The following is a 24,831-nucleotide window of genomic DNA, read 5'->3' on the forward strand; positions in this document are numbered from 1 at the left end:
GCAGCAGAAGGTAGTGGTTAGTGGTTGTAATGACTACAGCAGAAGGTAGTGGTGAGTGGTTGTAGTGACTACAGCAGAAGGTAGTGGTTAGTGGTTGTAGTGACTACAGCAGAAGGTAGTTGTTAGTGGTTGTAGTGACTACAGCAGAAGGTAGTGGTTAGTGGTTGCAGTGACTGCAGCAGAAGGTAGTGGTTAGTGGTTGTAGTGACTACAGCAGAAGGTAGTGGTTAGTGGTTGCAGTGACTGCAGCAGAAGGTAGTGGTTAGTGGTTGTAATGACTACAGCAGAAGGTAGTGGTGAGTCGTTGTAGTGACTGCAGCAGAAGGTAGTGGTTAGTGGTTGTAGTGACTACAGCAGAAGGTAGTGGTTACTGGTTGTAGTGACTGCAGCAGAAGGTAGTGGTTGTAGTGACTCCAGCAGAAGGTAGTGGTCAGTGGTTATAGTGACTACGGCAGAAGGTAGTGGTTAGTGGTCGTAGTGACTGCAGCAGAAGGTAGTGGTTAGTGGTCGTAGTGACTGCAGCAGAAGGTTGTGGTTGTTGGTTGTAGTGACTACAGCAGAAGGTAGTGGTTAGTGGTTGTAGTGACTACAGCAGAAGGCAGTGGTTAGGGGTTGTAGTGACTGCAGCAGAAGGTAGTGGTTAGTGGTTGTAGTGACTACAGCAGAAGGTTGTGGTTAACGGTTGTAGTAACTGCAGCAGGAGGTAGTGGTTGTAGTAACTGCAGCAGAAGGTAGTGGTTAGTGGTTGTAGTGACTGCAGCAGAAGGTAGTGGTGAGTGGTTGTAGTGACTGCAGCAGAAGGTTGTGGTTAACGGTTGTAGTAACTGCAGCAGAAGGTAGTGGTTGTAGTAACTGCAGCAGAAGGTAGTGGTTAGTGGTTGTAGTGACTGCAGCAGAAGGTAGTGGTTAGTGGTTGTAGTGACTGCAGCAGAAGGTAGTGGTTAGTGGTTGTAGTGACTGCAGCAGGAGGTAGTGGTTGTAGTAACTGCAGCAGAAGGTAGTGGTTAGGGGTTGTAGTGACTGCAAGAGTTTTGGCAACTCTCACCCGTCTCCTTATCTATTCAGATAAACACTTTCTCCCCCTTTCTCCTCCCTTCCCTCTCTTCCCTCCCTACCCCCTCGCTCCCCCTTCTCTCCCCTCCCTACCCCCTCGCTCCCCCCTTCCCTCCCCTCCCTACCCCTTCGCTCCCCACTGGGTCCAAGGGTTATCAGTGTAATCCCTCCTGTGTCCCCGCCCTTTCCAAATACCATCACCAACGTCTAACACTCCCCAGCTGCCTCTCTGTACCCGCCAGCACCACAGCAGCCCACAGACACACACCCAGCAGAGAGGAGACAGACAGGAGACAGAGGGGAGACAGACAGGAGACAGACAGGAGACAGAGGGGAGACTCAGTGACTAACCAAACTGGAATGAAAGTGAGGAAACAGCACGGCAGGAAAGGAAGAGTCAGAGCCAAGCAGAAAAGCAATATTTGCCTTAACTGTGCAGAGCGTAGAATTTAACACAAAGCAAAGGGGAAAGAGAGTGACACCGACTGAGACCTTTGCAGACACAAAGCATCTGCTGAATACCTGGAGTTTCAGAAACACCAGGATATATCAGAGAATGACAAAGGTCTAAACTCTCATCATCAGGGTATAAACCTCCACCTGGTCAATGTCATCAGTCTGACCTCAGGATCTGGATGTTCATGTCGTGGAGACCTACCTCTTCTTCTCTCGACGCGCATTCTCAGAAAAGGAAGACAGGTTAAAGAATAGAGTGTACCAATCACACAGTGAGTAAACACATCTCATTGTAATCATTATGGGAATCCAGGGATGGAGGGACATGGAAACTCAAACTAAACATCCTAACAAAGATCATAGTCAACTTTTTTCCAGCTCATAGGGTTTATGTTTCTAGAGCATGTTCAATTGAAGTTTGGGTGTGATGAGAAGTTTAGCATTTTGTATTGTATTACCAAGACCGTTTAATAATCTTTTGGGCTCCTGAGTGGCGCAGCAGTCTAAGGCACTGCACCTCAGTGCTAGAGGCATCACTACAGACCCTGGTTCAATTCCAGGCTGTATCACAACAGGTTGTGATTGGGAGTCCCATAGGGCGGCGCACAATTGGCCCAGCGTCGTCTGAGTTAGGGTTTTGCCGGGGTAGGCGATCATTGTTAATAAGAATTTGTTGTTAACTGACTTGCCTAATTAAATAAATTAAATAAAAATACTTTATTGGAAGGTTTTTAATCCACCCCCTTCTTTGCTTGGTTCATATGAAGACTGAATGGAAAAGTAACTATTTCAATCCATGAACCCTTTTTCCCATGATGTTCTATGAGAGGTTATACATGCTGGTCATACCTGCACATGCTACCTTCATCTTAATACCAACAGTTATAGTATCAGATGTGATCTGAGGACATGTGAATATGACACATTGTGCCTGAGGTCCCACCCCACTGCTAAAGTCAACTGAACATTGATGAAAGTTTGGTGAAATAAATTAAATAACCCATTACAATGATCAGTTTTCAGTTAAAATCCAATCAACAAAAGGTTGTTGACGTTTAAAATTAGTGGAAGAAGGTTTCTTAGAATGGGGTTTTGAAGAGGGTGGGGTTGGGGGGGGATCTCATTGTTCTGGGTCTTTAGTCATCCAGGAGACTGGGGGTGGGGCCAAGGGAAGTCCATTTCCTCCCGCCCAGAGTTATGTAGTTATCTGTGTTTACTGTCTGCACCTCTCACCACTGTACTTTAGGAAACTTAGCTACCCTCACTTTAATGCAATGACATTCATAGGCTTTTTTTCAATCTACTATTGAAATAGGGGCATGCCAAACAGATTCCTGTGTGTAAAGGGGATCCATTATCAGCCTCCCCATCTATCTACAGTCGTGGCCAAAAGTTTTGAGAATGACACAAATATTAATTTTCACAAAGTTTGCTGCTTCAGTGTCTTTAGATATTTTTGTCAGATGTTACTATGGAATTCTGAAGTATAATTACAAGCATTTCATAAGTGTCAAAGGCTTTTATTGACAATTACATGAAGTTGATGCAAAGAGTCAAAATTTGCAAATTTCTTTTTCAAGACCCCTGCAATCCGTCCTGGCATGCTATCAATTAACTTCTGGGCCACATCCTGACTGATGGCAGCCCATTCTTGCATAATCAATGCTTGGAGTTTGTCAGAATTTGTGGGTTTTTGTTTGTCCGCTCGCCTCTTGAGGATTGACCACTAGTTCTCAATGGGATTAAGGTCTGGGGAGTTTCCTGGCCATGGACCAAAAATATCAATGTTTTGTTCCCCGAGCCACTTAGTTATCACTTTTGCCTTATGGCAAGGTGCTCCATCATGCTGGAAAAGGCATTGTTCGTCACCAAACTGTTCCTGGGTGGTTGGAAGAAGTTGCTCTCGGAGGATGTGTTGGTACCATTCTTTATTTGTGGCTGTGTTCTTAGGCAAAATTGTGAGTGAGCCCACTCCCTTGGCTGAGAAGCAACCCCACACATGAATGGTTTCAGGATGCTTTACTGTTGGCATGACACAGGACTGATGGTAGAGCTCACCTTGTCTTCTCCTGACAAGCTTTTTTCCCGGATGCCCCAAACAATTGGAAAGGGGATTCATCAGAGAAAATGACTTTACCCCAGTCCTCAGCAGTCCAACCCCTGTACCTTTTGCAGAATATCAGTTTTTCTGATGTTTTTCATGGAGAGAAGTGGCTTCTTTGCTGCCCTTCTTGACACCAGGCCATCCTACACAAGTCTTCGCCTCACTGTGCGTGCAGATGCACTCACACCTGCCTGCTGCCATTCCTGAGCAAGCTCTGTACTGGTGGTGCCCCGATCCCACAGCTGAATCAACTTTAGGAGACGGTCCTGGCGCTTGCTGGACTTTCTTGGGCGCCCTGAAGCCTTCTTCACAACAATTGAACTGCTCTCCTTGAAGTTCTTAATGATCCGATAAATGGTTGATTTAGGTGCAATCTTACTGGCAGCAATATCCTTGCCTGTGAAGCCCTTTTTGTGCAAAGCAATGATGACGGCACGTGTTTCCTTGCAGGTAACCATGGTTGACAGAGGAAGAACAATGATTCCAAGCACCACCCTCCTTTTGAAGCTTCCAGTCTGTTATTTGAACTCATTCAGCATGACAGAGTGATCTCCAACCTTGTCCTTGTCAACACCTGTGTTAACGAGAGAATCACTGACATGATGTCTGCTGGTCCTTTTGTGGCAGGGCTGAAATGCAGTGGAAATGTTTTTGGGGGATTCAGTTCATTTGCATGGCAAAGAGGGACTTTGAAATTAATTGCAATTCATCTGATCACTCTTCATAACATTCTGGAGTATATGCAAATTTCCATCATACAAACTGAGGCAGCAGACTTTGTGAAAATTAATATTTGTGTCACTCTCAAAACTTTTGGCCACGACTGTACAGTGCCTTCAGAAAGTATTCATACCCTTTGACTTTTTCCACATTTTGTTGTGTTACAGCCTGAATTTAAAATTGATTAAATGGCCTACACACAATACCCCATAATGTCAAAGTGGAATTGTGTTTTTACATTTTTTTTACAAATGAATTAAAAATGTAAAGCTGAAATGTCTTGAGTCAATAAGTGTTCATCCCCTTTGTTATGGCAAGCCTAAATTAGTTCAGGAGTAAAAATGTGCTTAACAAGTCATATACAAAGTTGCATGGACTCACTCTGTGTGCAATAATAGTGTTTAACATGATTTTTGAATGACCTCCTCATCTCTGTACCCCACAGATTTAATTATCTGTAAGGTCCCTCAGTTGAACACTGAATTTCAAACACAGATTCAACCACAAAGACCAGGGAGGTTTTCCAATGCCTCACAAAGAAGGGCACCTATTGGTAGATGGGTTTAAAAAAAGCAGACATTGAATATCCGTTTGAGCATGATGAAGTTATTAATTAAACTTTGGATGGTGTATCAATACACCCAGTCACTACAAAGATACAGGTGGCCTACCTAACTCAGTTGCCGGAGAGGATGGAAACCTCTCAACGATTTCACCATGACGTCAATGTTGACTTTAAAACAGTTGCAGAGTTTAATGGCTGTGATAGGAAAAAACTCAGGATGGATCAACAACATTGTAGTTACTCCACAATACTAACCTAATTGACAGAGTGAAAAGAAGGAAGCCTGTACAGAATAAAACATGCATCCTGTTTGCAATAAGGCATTAAAGTAAAACTGCAAAAAAATGTGGCAAAGAAAGGAACTTTATGCCCTGAATACCCTGTTGGATTTGCCCTAAACATAACACATCACTGAGTACTTTGCCACCGCCCAGACCACGGGTCTGGCCTTGGAGCCAGGTAGAACGCCATGCCCGGATTGGGCATCGGCGCAGAGAAGGGCCCCAACCATGGAGCTGGGTTGTACGCCGCACCCGGACTGGGCACCGGCGCCGAAGAAGGCTCCGGCCATGGAGCTGAGTTAACCGCCGTGCCTGGACTGGGCACCGGCACAGAGGAGGAAGGCTCCTGCCATGGATCGGGACTGGACGCCGTGCCTGGACTGGACATCGGCGCAGCGGAAGGCTCCTGCCATGGAGCGGGACAGGACGCCGTGCCTGGACTGGACATCGGTGCAGAGGAAGGCTCCTGCCATGGAGCAGGACCGGACGCCGTGCCTGGACTGGGCACCGGCGCAGAGGAAGACTCCGGCCTTGGAGCGGGACTGGACGCCGTGCCTGGACTGGACATCGGCGCAGAGGAAGGCTCCTGCCATGGAGCGGGACTGGACGCTGTGCCTGGACTGGGCATCGTTGCAGAGGTAGGCTCCTGCCCTGGAGCTGGAGATTCCGGACCGCTGACCGTCGCAGGAGGTTCCGGACCGTGGACCGTCGTTGGGGGTTCCGGACTGTGAAACGTCGCCGGAAGTGCTGGACTGTGAACCGTCGCCGGAAGCTTTGGACTGGGAATCGTCGCCGGAAGCTCTGGACTGGGGACCGTCACCGGAAGCTCTGGACTGGAAACTGACGCCGGAAGCTCTGGACTGGGAACCGTCGCCGGAAGCTCTGGACTGGGAACTGTCGCCGGAAGCTCTGGACTGGGAATCGCCGCCGGAAGCTCTGGACTGGGAACTGTCGCCGGAAGCTCTGGACTGGGGATCGTCGCAGGAAGCCTGGTGTGTGGGGCCGGCACTGGTGGTACTGGACTGGTGACATGCACCTCAGGGCGAGCGCGAGGAGCAGGCACAGGACGTACCGGACTGGGGAGGCGCACTGGAGGCCTGATGCGTGGGGCCGGTACAGGTGGCACCAGACTGGTGACACGCACTTCAGGGCGAGTGAGGAGAGCAGGCACAGGACATACCTGACTGGGAAGGCGCACTTGAGGGAGAGTGCGAGGAGCAGGCACAGGACGTACCGGACTGGGGACACGCACTTCAGGGAGAGTGCGAGGAGGAGGCACAGGACGTACTGGGCTGTGGAGGCACACTGAAGACCTGGTGCGTAGAGCTGGCAGAGATGGTGCCGGAACGATGACACACTCCGCACGGTGAGTGCGGGGAGCTAACACAGGACGTACTGAGCTGTGGAGGTGCACTGGAGACCTGGTGCGTAGAACCGGCACAAATTGTACCGGAACAATGACACACTTCGCACAGCGAGTGCGGGGAACTGGCACAGGACGTACTGGGCTGTGTATGCGCACTGGAGACCTGGTGCGTAGAACCAGCACAAGTTGTACCGGAACGGTGACACACACTTCAGGGCGAGTGCGTGGAGGAGACACAGGACGTACCGGACTGGGGAGGCGCACTAGAGGCCAGATGCGTGAAACTGGTGCAGATGACACCGGACTGGTGTCACACCCCTCAGCACGCCCGCTCTGCAGCACTCTCATCGCCACCACCTCTCTCCGGAATCTTTCGTCGAGTTCCTCCTTCGACTCCCTGACGGTCTCTGGCTCATTCCTCGGCTGCACCGACCACCCCGTGTGCCCCCTCCCCCCAAACATTTGGGCTGTCTTTTGGGCTTATTCTGTGGCCGCGAACCCCGGCATCGTCGCTGTCCTCCCTTCTCTCCCTGCGTCTGCTTCCATGGAAAGCTTTCGTCTCCAGACATAATTCCCTCCCAAGTCCAGGATGTCTTCTCCTCCTTTATCTCCTCCCAAGCCTCCTTCCCGGGCACGCTGCTTGGTCCTGTTGTGGTGGGATCTTCTGTCACGATCGTCGTGGTAATCATACTCGGACCAAGGCGGAGCGTACGTAGAGTTCCACATGTTTATTATTTGAAACTAACAAACACAATAAAGAGCAACGAAATGTGACGTTCTGTAGAGCTCACAGGCATCAACACGAAAAAAAGATCCCACAAAAACCAGTGGGGTATAAACAGCTGCCTCTGATTGGGAACCATACCAGGCCAACATAGAAATAAATGCACTAGATCACCCACCCTAGTCACACCCCGACCTAACCAAAATAGAGAATAAAAAGTCTCTCTATGGTCAGGGCGTGACAATCATTGACAAAAGATGACAATTAAATCCATTTGAATCCCACTTTGTAAAACAACAAAATGTGGAAAAAGTCAAGGGGTGTGAGTTCTTTCTGAAGGCACTGTAACTGCAAGCCCTATAAGGCTCCCGAACAGAAGAGCAGTAACAGGCCTGCGCTATACCACTTGGCCCATTATTAACTGCACTACCACTAGTAATGAGGATTATGAAATTGTATGACAGACACATAAATTACTGAATTAATAACACTAAGCATTTTGTTTCCCGAAGGCCTAGGGAGGATGAGTCTGCCGAGGAACCAGACCCTGGAGAACGGCATCACCAAGCTGCATCACATTAACAATGGGGAACCTCTGTCTTCACTGCAGTTCCACCTCCAGCACACAGGCTCTGTGACCTCTGTGCCAGGGTCGCCCACGGGGGGGTCAGGGGTGGTGGTGCCACCCCCGTACTCAGTAGCGGGCAGCGTGGCGGGGGCTACGGACGCCACTCTGGAGCTGAGAGGCTCTCTGGACTGCTGGGCGTGCTCAGTACTGGTGACGGCTCAGAACCTGATCATTGCCCTGGTCAACAGTACGCTGGTCAGTATTGTGTTCGGCACCATCATGACCCCAGCGCTGGTCATGGTCGTGTTTGGCTTCCTATGTCACTCTACGGTAAGACTGACATCCAGGAAGAAAGTCTGTGTGTATCAGAAAAAGATAGAGACAGAGAGGGGAGAGAGAGCATGAGTCCTGTGTAACACATGATGAGTAGTTTTAAAATGTGTGTGTGTGTGTGTGTGTGTGTGTGTGTGTGTGTGTGTGTGTGTGTGTGTGTGTGTGTGTGTGTGTGTGTGTGTGTGTGTGTGTGTGTGTGTGTGTGTGTGTGTGTGTGTGTGTGTGTGTGTGTGTGTGTGTTTGTGTTGGTTGCACACCATTAACCATTTCTCCTCCCTCTCCTCCCTGTCGTCCCCAGGTGCAACCCAATGGCACGTCCCTGTACTGTTCAGACCTGCTGGATGACGGTGGCTGTGTGGCCCTGCTGGTGGTGGGCTTCATCCTGGTCACCCCTCTCCTGGTCCTGGCTCTGGCTGCTTACTGCCGCCTGGCCCGCCACCTCCAACTGGGCCTCTGTTTCATCCCCTACAGCAGGGCCGTCTACAAGAACCTGCCTGCCTCGCGCCAACGTGGAGGAGGCTGCTGTGGCCAGCAGGGGGCCTCAGAGGGGGAGGGCAAAGGCAGTGTGTGGGTGTGAGGGGAGGGATATGTTGACCCTAACCACTGATGCAGGGTCAGATAACATTTTCTTGCCTCTTAAGGTTAAGGTTAGGATTGGGGATCAAGTAATCTGATCCTAGATCTGTAGATAGAGGCAACTTCTACCTTGAGCAGGGAGGGAAGGAATGTGAAGGAAGGGAGAAAACAGGGCATGAGGGTAGTAGGGATAGTTGAGGTGTGGACTCGTGGAGATGATGTTTATGGACACAGTTATAATATGCCTATGAGTCTTTTGGTGGGGGTGGTGTGGAGGTGGATCTTACAATAAACTGGTTTGTAGATTGCAGAGAGCAAAGGTGAAGCTGTAAAAACACAAGTATGCTACATGAAGTACTATCAAATACCACTGTAACTACACTGCAATTATTTGTTATTATGTTTGTTTTTTATGTTGAATTATCATGTACTATTATTAAATTATGTTTGTTTAGAATAAAATATTTCCATTATATCAGAAAAGGTGTTTTGTCTTATAGAAATAACTACAAGTGAATCAGTTTCTGTCTGGCATGAAATGACAACATCTCCCTCTAGTGGAGCACGAGATTCCAACTGCCATTACATCACCTCACAAACAATGTGGGTTACCAAGGCTACTATCTCTGATGCCATATGGCAGCTGTCAAATGTTGACTCTTTCATCTAAGTTTTAATGTCACCGGTCTTCTAGCCATCATCGATCCATTTTTCATTTTCCATTGGTTTTGTCTTTTCTTCCCACACACCTGTTTTCAATCCCATCCATTACCTGTTGTGTATTTAACCCTCTGTTTCCCCTCATGTCTTTGTCAGAGATTGTTTGTTGTCAGTGTAGTGTTTATTTTGTATAGGTGTGCGTCGGGTCTTCGTACCCATATTTGTTTATTATTCATTTTCTTATGAGTGTTATGGAGCGTGTTACTTGGACATTTATTAAAAGACTCCATTTTACACTCCGTTTGACTCTCCTGCGCCTGACTTCCCTGCCACCTATACACACGTCTCTGACACTTTGCTTGTATTCACTTGTCTGGCTTGAATAGAATGATGACATTCTTAGAAAACTGTTGACAACCTATAATCATATTTTGTGGATAACAAAAACAGTTGTCATAAAGTAATAAATACATGAGTAACTTGCTAATTAAAACATTTAAAGTAAGATAAAACAATCTACTTCTGTCATGTTTATAGTCATGACCTGTGAATAAGCAGCTGTTGTAATGTAATTGTGAATATTTTGAATATATTCCAGGCATCCTAACTGCCCATTATAGCAATAGAATAGTATTGAATGGAAAATCCAAAACAGATTTTTTTTTATTAAAGCAATGTCAGTTTCATATAAACTACAAAACAACTTATTTTCTCCCTGCCCGCTGTTGTGCTCTAAGTCAGCTGTTTGAAAATCAAAACAAATATTTACGCTACTGAAAGGTCACTGCTCAAGGTCACAAAAAGTCAGTGTTCTGCCCATCAGTCAAATTAGGTTGGACTGGGTGTCAGATTAGGCAAGGCCACGTTTCAAAACTGATCAACTATGGTTGACTATTGTGTTGGTTACATCTATTGTCACCTTGTGTTGATGGTTGACAGGATAATAATAGCATACACAACCTTTAATAAAAGCAATTAATGTAATATTTTACCATGTGGAGGTGATGATAAAGATGCATGATAAAATGTTTTACATAGTGTGGGTAAACACATCATCTTGACTGACTAACATTGCATCCCTTGCCAATTGGATCACCATGTCCTTGTTTAACAGTTAATAAGGGAACAGTGTTGGGGAGTAGTGAAATACATGTATTTACATTTTTAACTACATTTTGCAGTAGCTTGTTGTTGGTGGTAGAACTAAACTAAAATCTTGGTAGTGTTTTCAGTAGTGAATTACATGTAGTGGTGTAGCTAACTAGGACTACTGGAACTACACACTATACTTTTTTGCTCAAATCAAAAAAAATATGGGTGAAGTAGGCAAGAATTTCGTATATCAACAATTCAAATTATTCATATAAAAAATACAAGTATTGGTATAAAAAAATACAACTATTGATATCAAATATTCAATGAATATATGTTAAATCGGCTTTCCATACACCAACACTGTAAGAGAACACAGCAACAATTCACTGGAAATCTATTAACTTCCATGCCAAGTTGCCAACACACGCATACAGTAAATGCAGGGGCGGGGTCAGAGGGCAAGGGAGGCATGTTTTGTGTTGTGGCCACACGCTGAAGGATTAGCTATTTAAAGACGCGGAGTCGACAGTGGAAAATTTCCATGCTCTTGCTGTATCAAAGGGAGAGTGACAGACGCGCAACAAGGCAGGTTGCTTATACACCATCATTTGTCAGGGGAATGAGCTCTGACTGCCTCGAGACATCAAACCGGAAGCAATTATACAATTTCTAGGAGAATTCTAAGGAAACAAACTCACTACAATATAAATTCATACCGTTTTGATCTTTGATTTCCAGGTGAGTTATAAGCACTTTTACTATTCAATAGCACCAAGACGTCCATGGCGTTTTCAATATTTAGTTTTCACATTTAGTATTGTGTTGTTATAACGTTTTGTATTGATTGGCCTATGTGAAGTCGTTGATATGGAACCCACTTTGTAGCCTCATTAGGCCAAAATTATGTCAGAATTGAGGGCACAAACTGAAATGGATGTAGGAAAACACACACGCTGTAAAAACTATTGGTCGCTAAATCCGGAGAAATGAAGGACCATGATACCCTGTTGGTCACTAAATCCGGCTAAAAGGACCACGTAAAAAACGGTTGGCTCGTTTGCCCTCTCCCGTCTGAGCTGTTGGCTGTGGATGCCCTCACCCGCTATATACTTACAGTGCCTTGCAAAAGTATTCATCTCCCTTGGCGTTTTTTCTATTTTGTTGCTTTACAACCTGCAATTTGAATGGATTTCATGTTTGGGATTTTATGTAATTCATGTAATAAGATCTGGTGCAACAAATTACCTTCAGAAGTCACATAATTAGTTAAACAAAGTCCACATGTGTGCAATTTAAGTGTCATATGATCTGTCACATGATCTCAGTATATATACACCTGTTCTGAAAGGCCCCAGAGTCTGCAACACCACTAAGCAAGGGGCACCACCAAGCAAGCGGCACCATGAAGACCAAGGAGCTCTCCAACAGGTCAGGGACAAAGTTGTGGAGAAGTACAGATCAGGGTTGGGTTATAAAAAAATATCAGAAACTTTGAACATCCTACGGAGCACCATTAAATCCATTATTTAAAAATGGAAAGAATATGGCACCACAGCAAACCTGCCAAGTGAGGGCCGCCCACAAAAACTCACGGACCAGGCAAGGAGGTCATTAATCAGAGAGGCAACAAAGAGACCAAAGATAACCCTGAAGGAGCTGCAAAGCTCCACAGCGAAGATTGGAGTATCTGTCCATAGGACCACTTTAAGCCGTACACTCCACAGAGCTGAGCTTTACGGAAGAGTGACCAGAAAAAGCCATTGCTTAAAGAAAAAAATAAGCAAACATGTTTGGTGTTTGCCAAAAGGCATGTGGGAGACTCCCCAAACATATGGAAGAAGGTACTCTGGTCAAATTAAACTAAAATGTAGCTTTTTGTCCATTAAGGAAAACGCTATGTCTGGCGCAAACCCAACACCTCTCATCACCCCGAGAACACCACCATCCCCACAGTGAAGCATGGTGGTGGCAGCATCATGCTGTGGGATGTTTTTCATTGGCAGGGACTGGGAAACTGGTCAGAATTGAAGGAATGATGGATGGCGCTAAATACAGGGAAATTCTTGAGGGAATCCTGTTTCAGTCTTCCAGAGATTTGAGACTGGGACAGAGGTTCACCTTCCAGCAGGACAATGACCCTAAGCATACTGCTAAAGCAAACCTCGTGTGGTTTAAGGGGAAACATTTAAATGTCTTGGAATGGCCTAGTCAAAGCCCACACTTCAATCCAATTGAGAATCTGTGGGATGACTTAAAGATTGCTGTACACCAGTGGAACCCATCCAACTTGAATGAGCTGGAGCAGTTTTGCCTTGAATAATGGGCAAAAATCCCAGTGGCTAGATGTGCCAAGCTTATAGAGACATACCCCAAGAGACTGGCAGGTGTAATTGCTGCAAAAGGTGGCTCAACAAAGTATTGACTTTGGGGACGTGAATAGTTATGCACGCTCAAGTTTTCTGCTTTTTTGTCTTATTTTTTGCTTGTTTCACAATAAAAAATATTTTGCATCTTCAAAGTGGTAGGCATGTTGTGTAAATCAAATGATACAAACACCCAAAATATCTATTTTAATTCCTGGTTGTAAGGCAACAAAATAGGAAAAATGCCAAGGGGGGTGAATACTTTCGGAAGCCACTGTATAACTGATTGGTTTGGTTCTGTCCTCTATAGTGCTGTCCAGTTAGAACATGATGTTGAGACCTATCACTGTACTTTTGATAGTCACCACCACTCACAGACACAGCTGTTTCCTTTGAAGATGTTTATTTGATTCTGGTAATGTGATTTACTTGGAATCTTATTGTTGTGGTTCTATAAGACAAAGATATGCACACATGTAAACAGTATTATTTAAGGGTTATAACTATGCAATACACATATTAGTGCCTTCGGAAAGTATTCAGAAACCTTGACTTTTTCCACATTTTGTTATCTTATAGCCTTATTCTAAAATAGATTTTTTTTTTTTTATTAAATCCTCAGCAATCAACACACAATATCCTGCAAGGACAAAGCGAAAACAGGATTTTAGACATTTTTGCAAATTGATTAAAAAAAAAAAATCTGAAATACCTTACTTACATAAGTATTCAGACCCTTTGCTATGAGACTCGAAATTGAGCATCGGTGCATCCTGTTTCCATTGATCATCCTTGAGATGTTTCTACAACTTGATTGGACTCCACCTGTGGAAAATTCAATTGATTGGACATGATTTGGAAAGGCACACAAATGTCCGTAGAGCTCCGAGACAAAAAATGTCTGCAGCATTGAAGGTCCCCAAGAACAAGTAGCCTCCATCATTCTTAAATGGAAAAAGTTTGGAGCCACCGAGACTCTTCCTAGATCTGGCCGCCCGGCCAAACTGAGCAATCAGGGGAGAAGGGCTTTAGTCAGGGAGGTGACCAAGAACCCGATGGTCACTCTGACAGAGCTCTAGAGTTCCTCTGTGGAGATAGGAGAACATTCCAAAAAGACAACCATCTCTGCAGCACTCTGCCAATCAGGCCTTTATGGTAGAGTGGCCAGATGGAAGCCACTCCAAAGACACATGACACTTGGAGTTTGCCAAAAGGCACCTAAAGACTCTCAGACCATGAGAAACAAGATTCTCTGGTCTGATGAAACCAAGATTGAACTCTTTGGCCTGAATGCCAAGCGTCACGTCTGGAGGAAACCTGGCACCATCCCTACAGTGAAGCATGGAGGTGGCAGCATCATGCTGTGGGGATGTTTTTCAGCGGCAGGGACTGGGAGACTAGTCAGGATTGACGCAAAGATGAACGGAGCAAAGTACAGAGAGATCCTTGATGAAAACCTGCTCCAGAGCGCTCAGGACCTCAGACTGGGACAAAGGTTCATCTTCCAACAGGACAACGACCCTAAGCACACAGCCAAGACAACGCAGGAGTGGCTTGGGACAAGTCTCTGAATGTCCTTGAGTGGCACAGCCAGAGCCCGGACTTGAACCCGTTCTAACATCTCTGGAGAGACCTGAAAATAGCTGTGCAGCAACGTTCCCCATCTAACCAGACAGAGCTTGAGAGGATCTGCAGAGAAAAATGGGAGAAACTCCCCAAATACAGGTGTACCAAGCTTGTAGCGTCATACCCAAGAAGACACGAGGCTGTAATCGCTGCCAAAGGTGCTTCAACAAAGTACTGAGTAAAGGGTCTCAATACTTATGTAAATGTGATATTTCTTTTTTTTATTATTATAAATTAGCAAGAATTTCTAAAAAAATGTTTTTGCTTTGCCATTATGGGGTATTGTGTGTAGATTTATGAGCGAAAAAACGATTTAATCCATTTTAGAATAATGCTGTAACATAACAAAATGTGGAAAAAGTCAAGGGGTCTGAATACTTTCCGAAGGCACTGTATGTACATGAATAAATGGCAAATGGCATTATACTTATAACATGTCTATAAAGGGCCATAAAGACAGCATCAATATAAACACAAACTTAAACAGTCCCCTCTTGGAGAGAGAGAAACCAATTATTTGGATTGACAAAGGGTCAGAATTTATGGCACCCTCTCTCCAGCCTCGTGTGCAAATCTGCAACCTTATCAGTTCTGCCCTGGCGCCACAGGGTCCTAAATTATTCTGCGCATGAGCAATCTCCAAGAACTGTCTAAGATGACTCTAGAAGCTCACCCATGGCAACGCAATAACACACCTTAATAAAGGCCACTATGGAAAACGCTGTGGTAGCGTGTGCATGCAAAAGACTGTTTACCAATACAACAATTAAACCACTTCTGCAAAAGTACTTGTGCAACCAATGCAATAGCACTAATAGTATGGAATAATACTACATACGATAAACAATAGGCAAAGTAGTATTGGCAACTCTGACATTAAAGAATAGTAACAGCCATACTGTAGAACATATGTCTAAAAGCTATCAAAGTAACAGCAAGTAATTAGTGGTAATTACCTATTATTACACAGCATGTAAAAACCCCAATAACCCCCCTGCAACTTACATTTCGATGCACGCACAACATTTAGACATTTGTGTTACTGTGGACAACAAAAAGTCCTCAGAAACATGGGTCTTCTCCCTTCTGATGACAATAACACTGAGTGGGCGGGTGCGGAGTCCAGATGCGCATTTCCAAGCACTCTGATTGGTTGGGAATTGCAGGGCTATAATGGGTAAGTGATATCTTAGGTAGACTGAGCAGCCAAACTAACGGGACTTAAGGGAAACTGAAGGGACTGTGAGGGGAAATTAGGTAGTGAGGAGAGGAGCAGGACGGCCTTTTTTACACATGCAATAACAGCTTAGTTGGGCATGTATGGGTCACCATGACTGGGGTTACCATGTCTGGGCTTACCATGACTGGGGTTACCATTAGAGGTCGACCGATTATGATTTTTCAACGCCGATACCGATACCGATTATTGGAGGACCAAAAAAAGACGATACCGATTAATCGGCCGATTTTTTATTTTTTTATTTGTAATAATGACAATTACAACAATACTGAATGAACACTTATTTTAACTTAATATAATACTTCAATAAAATCAATTTAGCCTCAAATTAATAATTAAACATGTTCAATTTGGTTTAAATAATGCAAAAACAAAGTGTTGGAGAAGAAAGTAAAAGTGCAATATGTGCCATGTAAGAAAGCTAACGTTTAAGTTCCGATACCGATTATTGGAGGACCAAAAAAAGACGATACCGATTAATCGGCCGATTTTTTATTTTTTTATTTGTAATAATGACAATTACAACAATACTGAATGAACACTTATTTTAACTTAATATAATACTTCAATAAAATCAATTTAGCCTCAAATTAATAATTAAACATGTTCAATTTGGTTTAAATAATGCAAAAACAAAGTGTTGGAGAAGAAAGTAAAAGTGCAATATGTGCCATGTAAGAAAGCTAACGTTTAAGTTCCTTGCTCAGAACATGAGAACATATGAAAGCTGGTGGTTCCTTTTAACATGAGTCTTCAATATTCCCAGATAAGAAGTTTGAGGTTGTAGTTATTATAGGAATTATAGGACTATTTCTCTCTATATATGATTTGTATTTCATATACCTTTGACTATTGGATGTTCTTATAGGCACTTTAGTATTGCCAGTGTAACAGTATAGCTTCCATCCCTCTCCTCGCCGCTACCTGGGCTCGAACCAGGAACACATCAACAACAGCCACCCTCGAAGCAGCGTTACCCATGCCGGGCAAGGGGACCAACTACTCCAAGTCTCAGAGCGAGTGACATTTGAAACGCTATTAGCGCACACCCCGCTAACTAGCTAGCCATTTCACATCGGTTACACCAGCCTAATCTCGGGAGTTGATAGGCTTGAAGTCATAAACAGCGAAGAGCTGCTGGCAAAACGCACGAAAGTGCTGTTTGAATGAATGCTTACGAGCCTGCTGGTGCCTAGCATCGCTCAGTCAGACTGCTCTATCAAATCATAGACTTAATTATAACATAATAACACACAGAAATACGAGCCTTAGGTCATTAATATGGTCGAATCCGGAAACTATCATTTCGAAAACAAAACGTTTATTCTTTCAGTGAAATATGGAACCATTCCGTATTTGAACGGATGGCATCCCTAAGTCTAAATATTGCTGTTACATTGCACAACCTTCAATGTTATGTCATAATTACGTAAAACTCTGGCAAATTAGTTCGCAATGAGCCAGGCGGCCCAAACTGTTGCACATACCCTGACTCTGCGTGCAATGAACGCAAGAGAAGTCACACAATTTCACCTGGTTAATATTGCCTGCTAACCTTTCTTTTAGCTAAATATGCAGGTTTAAAAATATATACTTCTGTGTATTGATTTTAAGAAAGGCATTGATGTTTATGGTTAGGTACACGTTGGAGCAGTTAACCGAGCGTTGGACTAGTTAACCGTAAGTTTGCAAGATTGAATCCCTAAAGTTGTAAAAAAAAATAATAATAAAAAATGTAATCGGCAAAATCGGCGTCCAAAAATACCGATATCCGATTGTTATGAAAACTTGAAATCGGCCCTAATTAATCGGCCAATCCGATTAATCGGTCGACCTCTAGTTACCATGTCTGGGCTTACCATGACTGGGGTTACCATGTCTGGGGTTACCTTTTACCTAGCAGGTGACATAGAAGCCCTATACTGTAAAGGAGACAGATCTATAATTAGATCAGCTTGTTGGTTTGTTCTCACAATTCCCTAGAGACATGTTAAGCGTCCTGGCATTATAACAACCAGAAACACTGACCTAAGCAGACCTGAAGCTTAGGATACAAACTAACTTTACTATTGCAAATCAACTTTCATAAGAAGATGCGTAAACTCGATATTTGCTCTGTGACATTGACTTCTTGCTGTCACAACATAGTTGCATAATGTAAACAGAAAAGTAGAATGAGACTGTATAAGTAGGCACTGGATAGATTATGTCTGTTAGATGGGACTTTTTGGGCCTGTGTCTCCAGCACAAAGCCAGACAGAGATTTGGGTCACTGATTGTGAATATGTAACTTACATAATTTAAAAGCTCCCTTTGATGAAGTGCCTGTTTTTAACATGCATCTATTTGGTCTTATGTCATACCTGGAAGTAATAATCTAAATGGTTCACCGCCTCCAGGGCCCCAAACATTAAGGACAAGGAAGAAAATACCCTTTAGCTACTGTCTCTCTCTCTCTCAAACAGAAAAATGATAGTCCTACACCCAAACCACAATTACACATTTAGGGCAAGTTTGGAGTGTGTAGTTTTAGAAATGGATAATAACTCCATTTTGCTGGTGCAATTCAGAAGAGGGATGACATAGGGAGGACATTCCCTGAACAAGGCACGTCATTTATTTTGTGAGAAACAGAGCACATAATGCAATATGATTGTTCAAGTTCTTGTTCAAATCCTGCTGAGTTATGGTGTACCTAGTGTTAATGCTTCTTTTAAATAACAGAATCCTTGTTCTCTCTTTTCAGACTGGCTCCTCTAGCTGCTGCACCAATGGGTGTGAAGGTTCTCCAGTGTTTTCCCTGGTACAAGAGGTGTAAAGACAAGGGCAAGGGCAGAGACTGCCTCCCTAAAGAGGGTAGGAACACCAGCTACAGTTTTTGCTGGAGTGGGATGCTTGTTTATTTAGGTTTTTTCAGAGGCACTATTTTCAAAAAGCGGAACACTATGTTATTTGGAATGTAATGTTGGACTGAAAACCCTTTGACAGTTCATCAACATCAGTAGTAGTACAATATGGGGATGTGACTTACCAAGATAGATTAATGTCAGTATTAATGTAAAGTTAATGGGTTTTTAATTATGTCCTCTCTCCTCCCTTCCAGTTCCATCCATTGAGACAGAGCCCCAGTTTGCCCCGCCAACCTATGCCAGTGATGGTGCTGGAGGAGGAGTTGTCTACTTTTCCCACAAGGCAAGAGTGGCCTACAGACATCGGATGGAGGGCAACGTTATAGACACCACCTACTGAGCCCCCAACCTCCAGCCCCTGCTGCAAAAACACCCCTCAAAGACTGTCTGCTCAGAAGCATCTTTGTCTTACAACAGACAGTATCCCAGTTCTTCAATGATCGTGTCTGGACAGAAGAATACTAAAATGATGGTCAAACATAAAATGGTCAGAAAACTGTTCTTGTTTGTATTTGTTCAGCTTAGTTCAGCTGAAGGTTTGAGATAGGTGCTTGACTAAAGATGGAGGCTGAGAAGCACTACTGAGAACTGTCTGATAACCATTAGAACATCTTTGACAGATGGGAGAAAACACTTTTAGATAGGGGTTGAGAAACTTTGTCTACGCTATTACCTTGAAGTGCATTCTTCTTGTTTTCCTGTCGTTTTATCATTTGTCACTTTATTTATTGTTCTAGGGTCAAAGCTGTGTACGTGTGTCTGCTATACACCTAATGGTTTTGCATATTTTATGGGGCATGTTTTGTAATGGTCCATTTTCTGTAAAATCCCATCTAGAAACTGGTGTTGTAGACTGGCCATAACTAATACACAGCTATACGATGAATGTAATAATAACCGTCAATGATTACTGACACTTTATATTCTATTTGTATTGTTGCTATGAAATAATCAACAAAAGACTAATGCTACATTACTAGTAATGTGACAAGTCACTTTTTAAATAGTTTTGGATAGCTGCAAATAAATGTTTTTGTCGTTTGATTATGGAACCCTTTCTAATGTTCGGCCCATGATCTCTGTTACCCTATCACATCCTTTCAAAAGCTTTCAGAGTAAGACTGTGTATTTTGGTAACACTGCGGATGTACTTAACAAACAGGCTTTTATGGCAGACAGACTGTGAACACTGGTTAAAGATTAACACTTTAACCAGTGACTTGGCACCAAGACACGTGTTTTACATACGAGATGGCAAAGGGTTATGTAATGCATATCAGATATAACGGTAAGAAGAAAGAGAGGAGATCTTGGTTACTTCTCTGGAGAAATACTACTGTAAAACAAACTACAGTAAAACAAACTACTGTAAAACAAAAGCTACAGGTACACACTATAGGCAATGGTAATTGGCACACACGTAACATGGTATGTATCAAACCTTTAGAGATAAGCATCTATTTAGTATATTTGGTAACACTATAGTCATAACTAACATGAAGCAGGTGTCTCAGAGCCTAAGGTAGCCTGGTTGCTGTCTCTGGTACCCAGACCTGCTGTGAGGTGTCCTAATGCCTACAGATCTTAATAAACATGGAAATCAAATAACTTTCTGATCCAATTGCCTGTTTTATACATATACCTGTTTCATCTTCATGGCAAATTATAACAGCTGTAACGAAGACGCATGGAGTCAGGAAGCAGGTGCAGTCGTTGAGCATAGAGTGAATACAAAAACAGGAGTAGCGTCTGAACAAGAAAACAATAACAATACTGACTGGTGGGTAATACAACGGAGTGCTAGATAAAGGGTAGTGATGAAGTCAAGGTGTGCCTAATGATGGGGCACAGCTGTGCCTAATGATGGTTGCCAGGTGTGCGTAATGATGGGTTGCCAGGACAGGTGGTTAGTAGACCGACGACGTAGAGCGCCAGAGAGGGAGTAGACGTGACAGTACCCCCCATGACGCACGGCTCCGGCCGCAGGACGATGCCGGCCTGGGGGACGGCCCCGAGGGCGAGGAGCGGGCCGATTTGGATGGCGAAGGTGGAAATCTCGGATGATGTTGGGATCTAGAATGTCATCCACGAGAACCCAACACCGCTCCTCTGGACCATACCCCTCCCAGTCAACCAGGTACTGGAGCCGACCCCCACGACGTCGGGAGTCCAGGAGGGATCTGACGGCATAGGCGGGGCTTCTCTCAATGTCCAGGGGAGACGGAGGGTTGTCGTGGGAGACGGCATCAGCCAGGGAACCAGGAACTACAGGCCTGAAGAGGGAAACGTGAAAAGAGGGTGAGATCCGGTAGTTAGTGGGAAGCTGTAATCGGTATGTTACCTCATTGACCCTCCGGTGGACGGACGCCCCACTTCTGAGGCGTCCACCTCTACCACGAAGGGCAGCATAGGTGAAACGCCCCTTCAGTAGGCGGAAGGCCTCATCAGCTGCAGGACTCCACACCAAATGACAGGGGCCACCCTTGAGGAGAGAGGTGAGAGGAGAGGCGATGGAGCTGAAGTTTTTAATGAAGCGGTGGTAGAAAATCGTTATAGTCCTTTTATGGTGGTTGGGACTGGCCATGATCTGACTGCCTCGACCTTCCTTTCCTCCATAACCAGTCCCTGCGGGCTGATCCGATATCCCAAGAAGGAGACAGCGGCCTGATGGAACTGGCACTTCTCCGCTTTGACATAGAGATGGTTCTCCAGGAGGCATCACAGAACTACCCGGACGTGGGCAATGTGATCCTCCAAGGTGGCCTTGTAGATCAGGATGTCAGGGTTAGACGCGACTGCGCTGAGGCATAGAGTCTGAAAGCAGGTCGATAGCACAGTTCCAGCGGCGATGAGGAGGGAGACAGGTGGCGCGGGTCTTGGACAAAAACTCCCAGAGATCCTGGTAAACATCCGGGATGTCGGCCTGGAGGGCAACCACAGGACTCTCAACCGACGTGGAACCATAGGGTAAGGGAAAGCAGGTCCTCCGTCATCTGGCTGCTCAGGCAGTAATCTCCATCCTTGACCAGGAGATGGTGGGGTATGGCGTTGTAGCCATGGGAGGCCATGAATGACTTTGTGTACGGGTGCCTCGATGAGGAGGAAGGGAAGGCTTTCTTGGTGCAGGGGTCCCACGGTGATGGTGAGTGGTGCTGGGATGTGTGTGATTGTGTGGTCAGTGGTTGATTATCCAGCGCTTGAAACGGAAAGGAGAGCGGGTAAGAGGTTATGTTCAGGGAGGAGGCAAGGGCCTGGTCAATGAAATTCCTCACGGCACTGGAGTCCACGAGAGCTGTAGAAACAACACATGAGGAACAGCCAGCTAGTGAAATCGGTACTAAAAAGGGTTTGGCGGAAAGTGATGATGATGGAATACTCACGCCTACCCCAGGAGACGGATAATCACGAGGCCGTCCCTCTGCTCTACTGGATCCCGTGTTGGGATGTAGTGGACACCGTTGAAGCTGGTACCCCTCCTTTTTTATTTATTTTTATTTCACCTTTATTTAATCAGGTAGGCAAGTTGAGAACAAGTTCTCATTTACAATTGCGACCTGTCCAAGATAAAGCAAAGCAGTTTGACACATACAACAACACAGTTACACATGGAGTAAAACAAACATACAGTCAATAATACAGTAGAAAAATAAGTCTATATACAATGTGAGCAAATGAGGTGAGATAAGGGAGGTAAAGGCAAAAAAAAGGCCATGGTGGCGAAGTAAATAGAATATAGCAAGTAAAACACTGGAATGGTAGATTTGCAGTGGAAGAATGTGCAAAGTAGAGATAGAAATAATGGGGTGCAAAGGAGCAAAATAAATAAATAAATACAGTAGGGGGAGAGGTAGTTGTTTGGGCTAAATTATAGATGGGCTATGTACAGGCGCAGTAATCTGTGAGCTGCTCTGACAGCTGCTGGCTAAAGCTAGTGAGTGAGATAAGTGTTTCCAGTTTCAGAGATTTTTGTAGTTCGTTCCAGTCATTGGCAGCAGAGAACTGGAAGGAGAGGCGGCCAAAGGAAGAATTGGTTTTGGGGGTGACCAGAGAGATATACCTGCTGGAGTGCGTGCTACAGGTGGGTGCTGCTATGGTGACCAGCGAGCTGAGATAAGGGGGACTTTACCTAGCAGGGTCTTGTAGATGACCTGGAGCCAGTGGGTTTGGCGACGAGTATGAAGCGAGGGCCAGACAACGAGAGGGTACAGGTCGCAGTGGTGGGTAGTATATGGGGCTTTGGTGACAAAACGGATGGCACTGTGATAGACTGCATCCAATTTATTGAGTAGGGTATTGGAGGCTATTTTGTAAATGACATCGCCGAAGTCGAGGATCGGTAGGATGGTCAGTTTTAGAAGGGTATATTTGGCAGCATGAGTGAAGGATGCTTTGTTGCGAAATAGGAAGCCAATTCTAGATTTAACTTTGGATTGGAGATGTTTGATGTGAGTCTGGAAGGAGAGTTTACAGTCTAACCAGACACCTAGGTATTTGTAGTTGTCCATATATTCTAAGTCAGAACCGTCCAGAGTAGGGATGTTGGACGGGCGGGCAGGTGCAGGAAGCAATCGGTTGAAGAGCATGCATTTAGTTTTACTTGTATTTAAGAGCAATTGGAGGCCACGGAAGGAGAGTTGTATGGCATTGAAGCTCGTATGGAGGGTTGTTAACACAGTGTCCAAAGGTATACAGAAGTATACAGAATGGTGTCGTCTGCGTAGAGGTGAATCAGAGACTCACCAGCAGCAAGAGCGACATCATTGATGTATACAGAGAAGAGAGTCAGTTCAAGAATTGAACCCTGTGGCACCCCCATAGAGACTGCCAGAAGCCCGGACAACAGGCCCTCCGATTTGACACACTGAACTCTATCAGAGAAGTAGTTGGTGAACCAGGCGAGGCAATCATTTGAGAAACCAAGGCTATCGAGTCTGCTGATGAGAATGTGGTGATTGACAGAGTCGAAAGCCTTGGCCAGGTCAATGAATATGGCTGCACAGTATTGTTTCTTATCGATGGCGGTTATGATATTGTTTAGGACCTTGAGCGTGGCTGAGGTGCACCCATGACCAGCTCTGAAACCAGATTGCATAGCGGAGAAGGTATGGTGGGATTCGAAATGGTCGGTAATCTGTTTGTTGACTTGGCTTTCGAAGACCTTAGAAAGGCAGGGTAGGATAGATATAGGTCTGTAGCAGTTTGGGTCAAGAGTGTCCCCCCCTTTGAAGAGGGGGATGACCGGAGCTGCTTTCCAATCTTTGGGAATCTCAGACGACACGAAAGAGAGGTTGAACAGGCTAGTAATAGGGGTTGCAACAATTTCGGCAGATAATTTTAGAAAGAAAGGGTCCAGATTGTCTAGCCCGGCTGATTTGTAGGGGTCCAGATTTTGCAGCTCTTTCAGAACATCAGCTGACTGGATTTGGGAGAAGGAGAAATGGGGAAGGCTTGGGCGAGTTGCTGTGGGGGGTGCAGTGCTGTTGACCGGGGGAGGGGTAGCCAGGTGGAAAGCATGGCCAGCCGTAGAAAAATGCTTATTGAAATTCTCAATTATCACGGATTTATCGGTGGTGACAGTGTTTCCTATCCTCAGTGCAGTGGGCAGCTGGGAGGGGGTGTTCTTATTCTCCATGGACTTTACAGTGTCCCAGAACTTTTTTGAGTTTGTGTTGCAGGAAGCAAATTTATGCTTGAAAAAGCTAGCCTTGGCTTTTCTAACTACCTGTGTATATTGGTTTCTAGCTTCCCTGAAAAGTTGCATATCAAGGGGGCTGTTCGATGCTAATGCAGAACCCCATAGAATGTTTTTGTGTTGGTTAAGGGAAGTCAGGTCTGGAAAGAACCAAGGGCTATATCTGTTCCTGGTTCTAAATTTCTTGAATGGGGCATGCTTATTTAAGATGGTGAGGAAGGCATTTTTTTAAATAACCAGGCATCCTCTACTGACGGGATGAGATCAATATCCTTCCAGGATACCCCGGCCAGGTCGATTAGAAAGGCCTGCTCGCTGAAGTGTTTCAGGGAGCGTTTGACAGTGATGAGTGGAGGTCGTTTGACCGCTGACCCATTACGGATGCAAGCAATGAGGCAGTGATCGCTGAGATCTTGGTTGAAAACAGCAGAGGTGTATTTAGAGGGCAAGTTGGTTAGGATGATATCTATGAGGGTGCCCGTGTTTACGGCTTTGGGGTG

At 44.9% G+C, this 24,831-nt stretch overlaps 1 protein-coding gene and 1 long non-coding RNA gene across 2 annotated transcripts; both read left to right on the forward strand.

Annotated features, from left to right (window-relative positions):
- Positions 1-1,290: 1,290 nt before the first annotated feature.
- On the forward strand, positions 1,291-9,229 carry LOC139552465 (transmembrane protein 88-like). The gene is made up of 3 exons (XM_071364233.1): positions 1,291-1,781; positions 7,782-8,167; positions 8,469-9,229. The coding sequence occupies exons 2-3, from the start codon at positions 7,793-7,795 to the stop codon at positions 8,745-8,747; spliced, it is 654 nt and encodes a 217-aa protein (XP_071220334.1). The 5' UTR covers positions 1,291-1,781; positions 7,782-7,792; the 3' UTR covers positions 8,748-9,229.
- Positions 9,230-10,997: 1,768 nt separating this feature from the next.
- On the forward strand, positions 10,998-19,683 carry LOC139552466 (uncharacterized). The gene is made up of 3 exons (XR_011670438.1): positions 10,998-11,239; positions 18,477-18,586; positions 18,834-19,683. It is a non-coding gene; the product is annotated as an uncharacterized lncRNA (long non-coding RNA).
- The last annotated feature ends 5,148 nt before the right edge of the window (positions 19,684-24,831 follow it).

Source organism: Salvelinus alpinus, chromosome 24, assembly GCF_045679555.1.
Source record: "Salvelinus alpinus chromosome 24, SLU_Salpinus.1, whole genome shotgun sequence".
Taxonomy (NCBI): domain Eukaryota; kingdom Metazoa; phylum Chordata; class Actinopteri; order Salmoniformes; family Salmonidae; genus Salvelinus; species Salvelinus alpinus.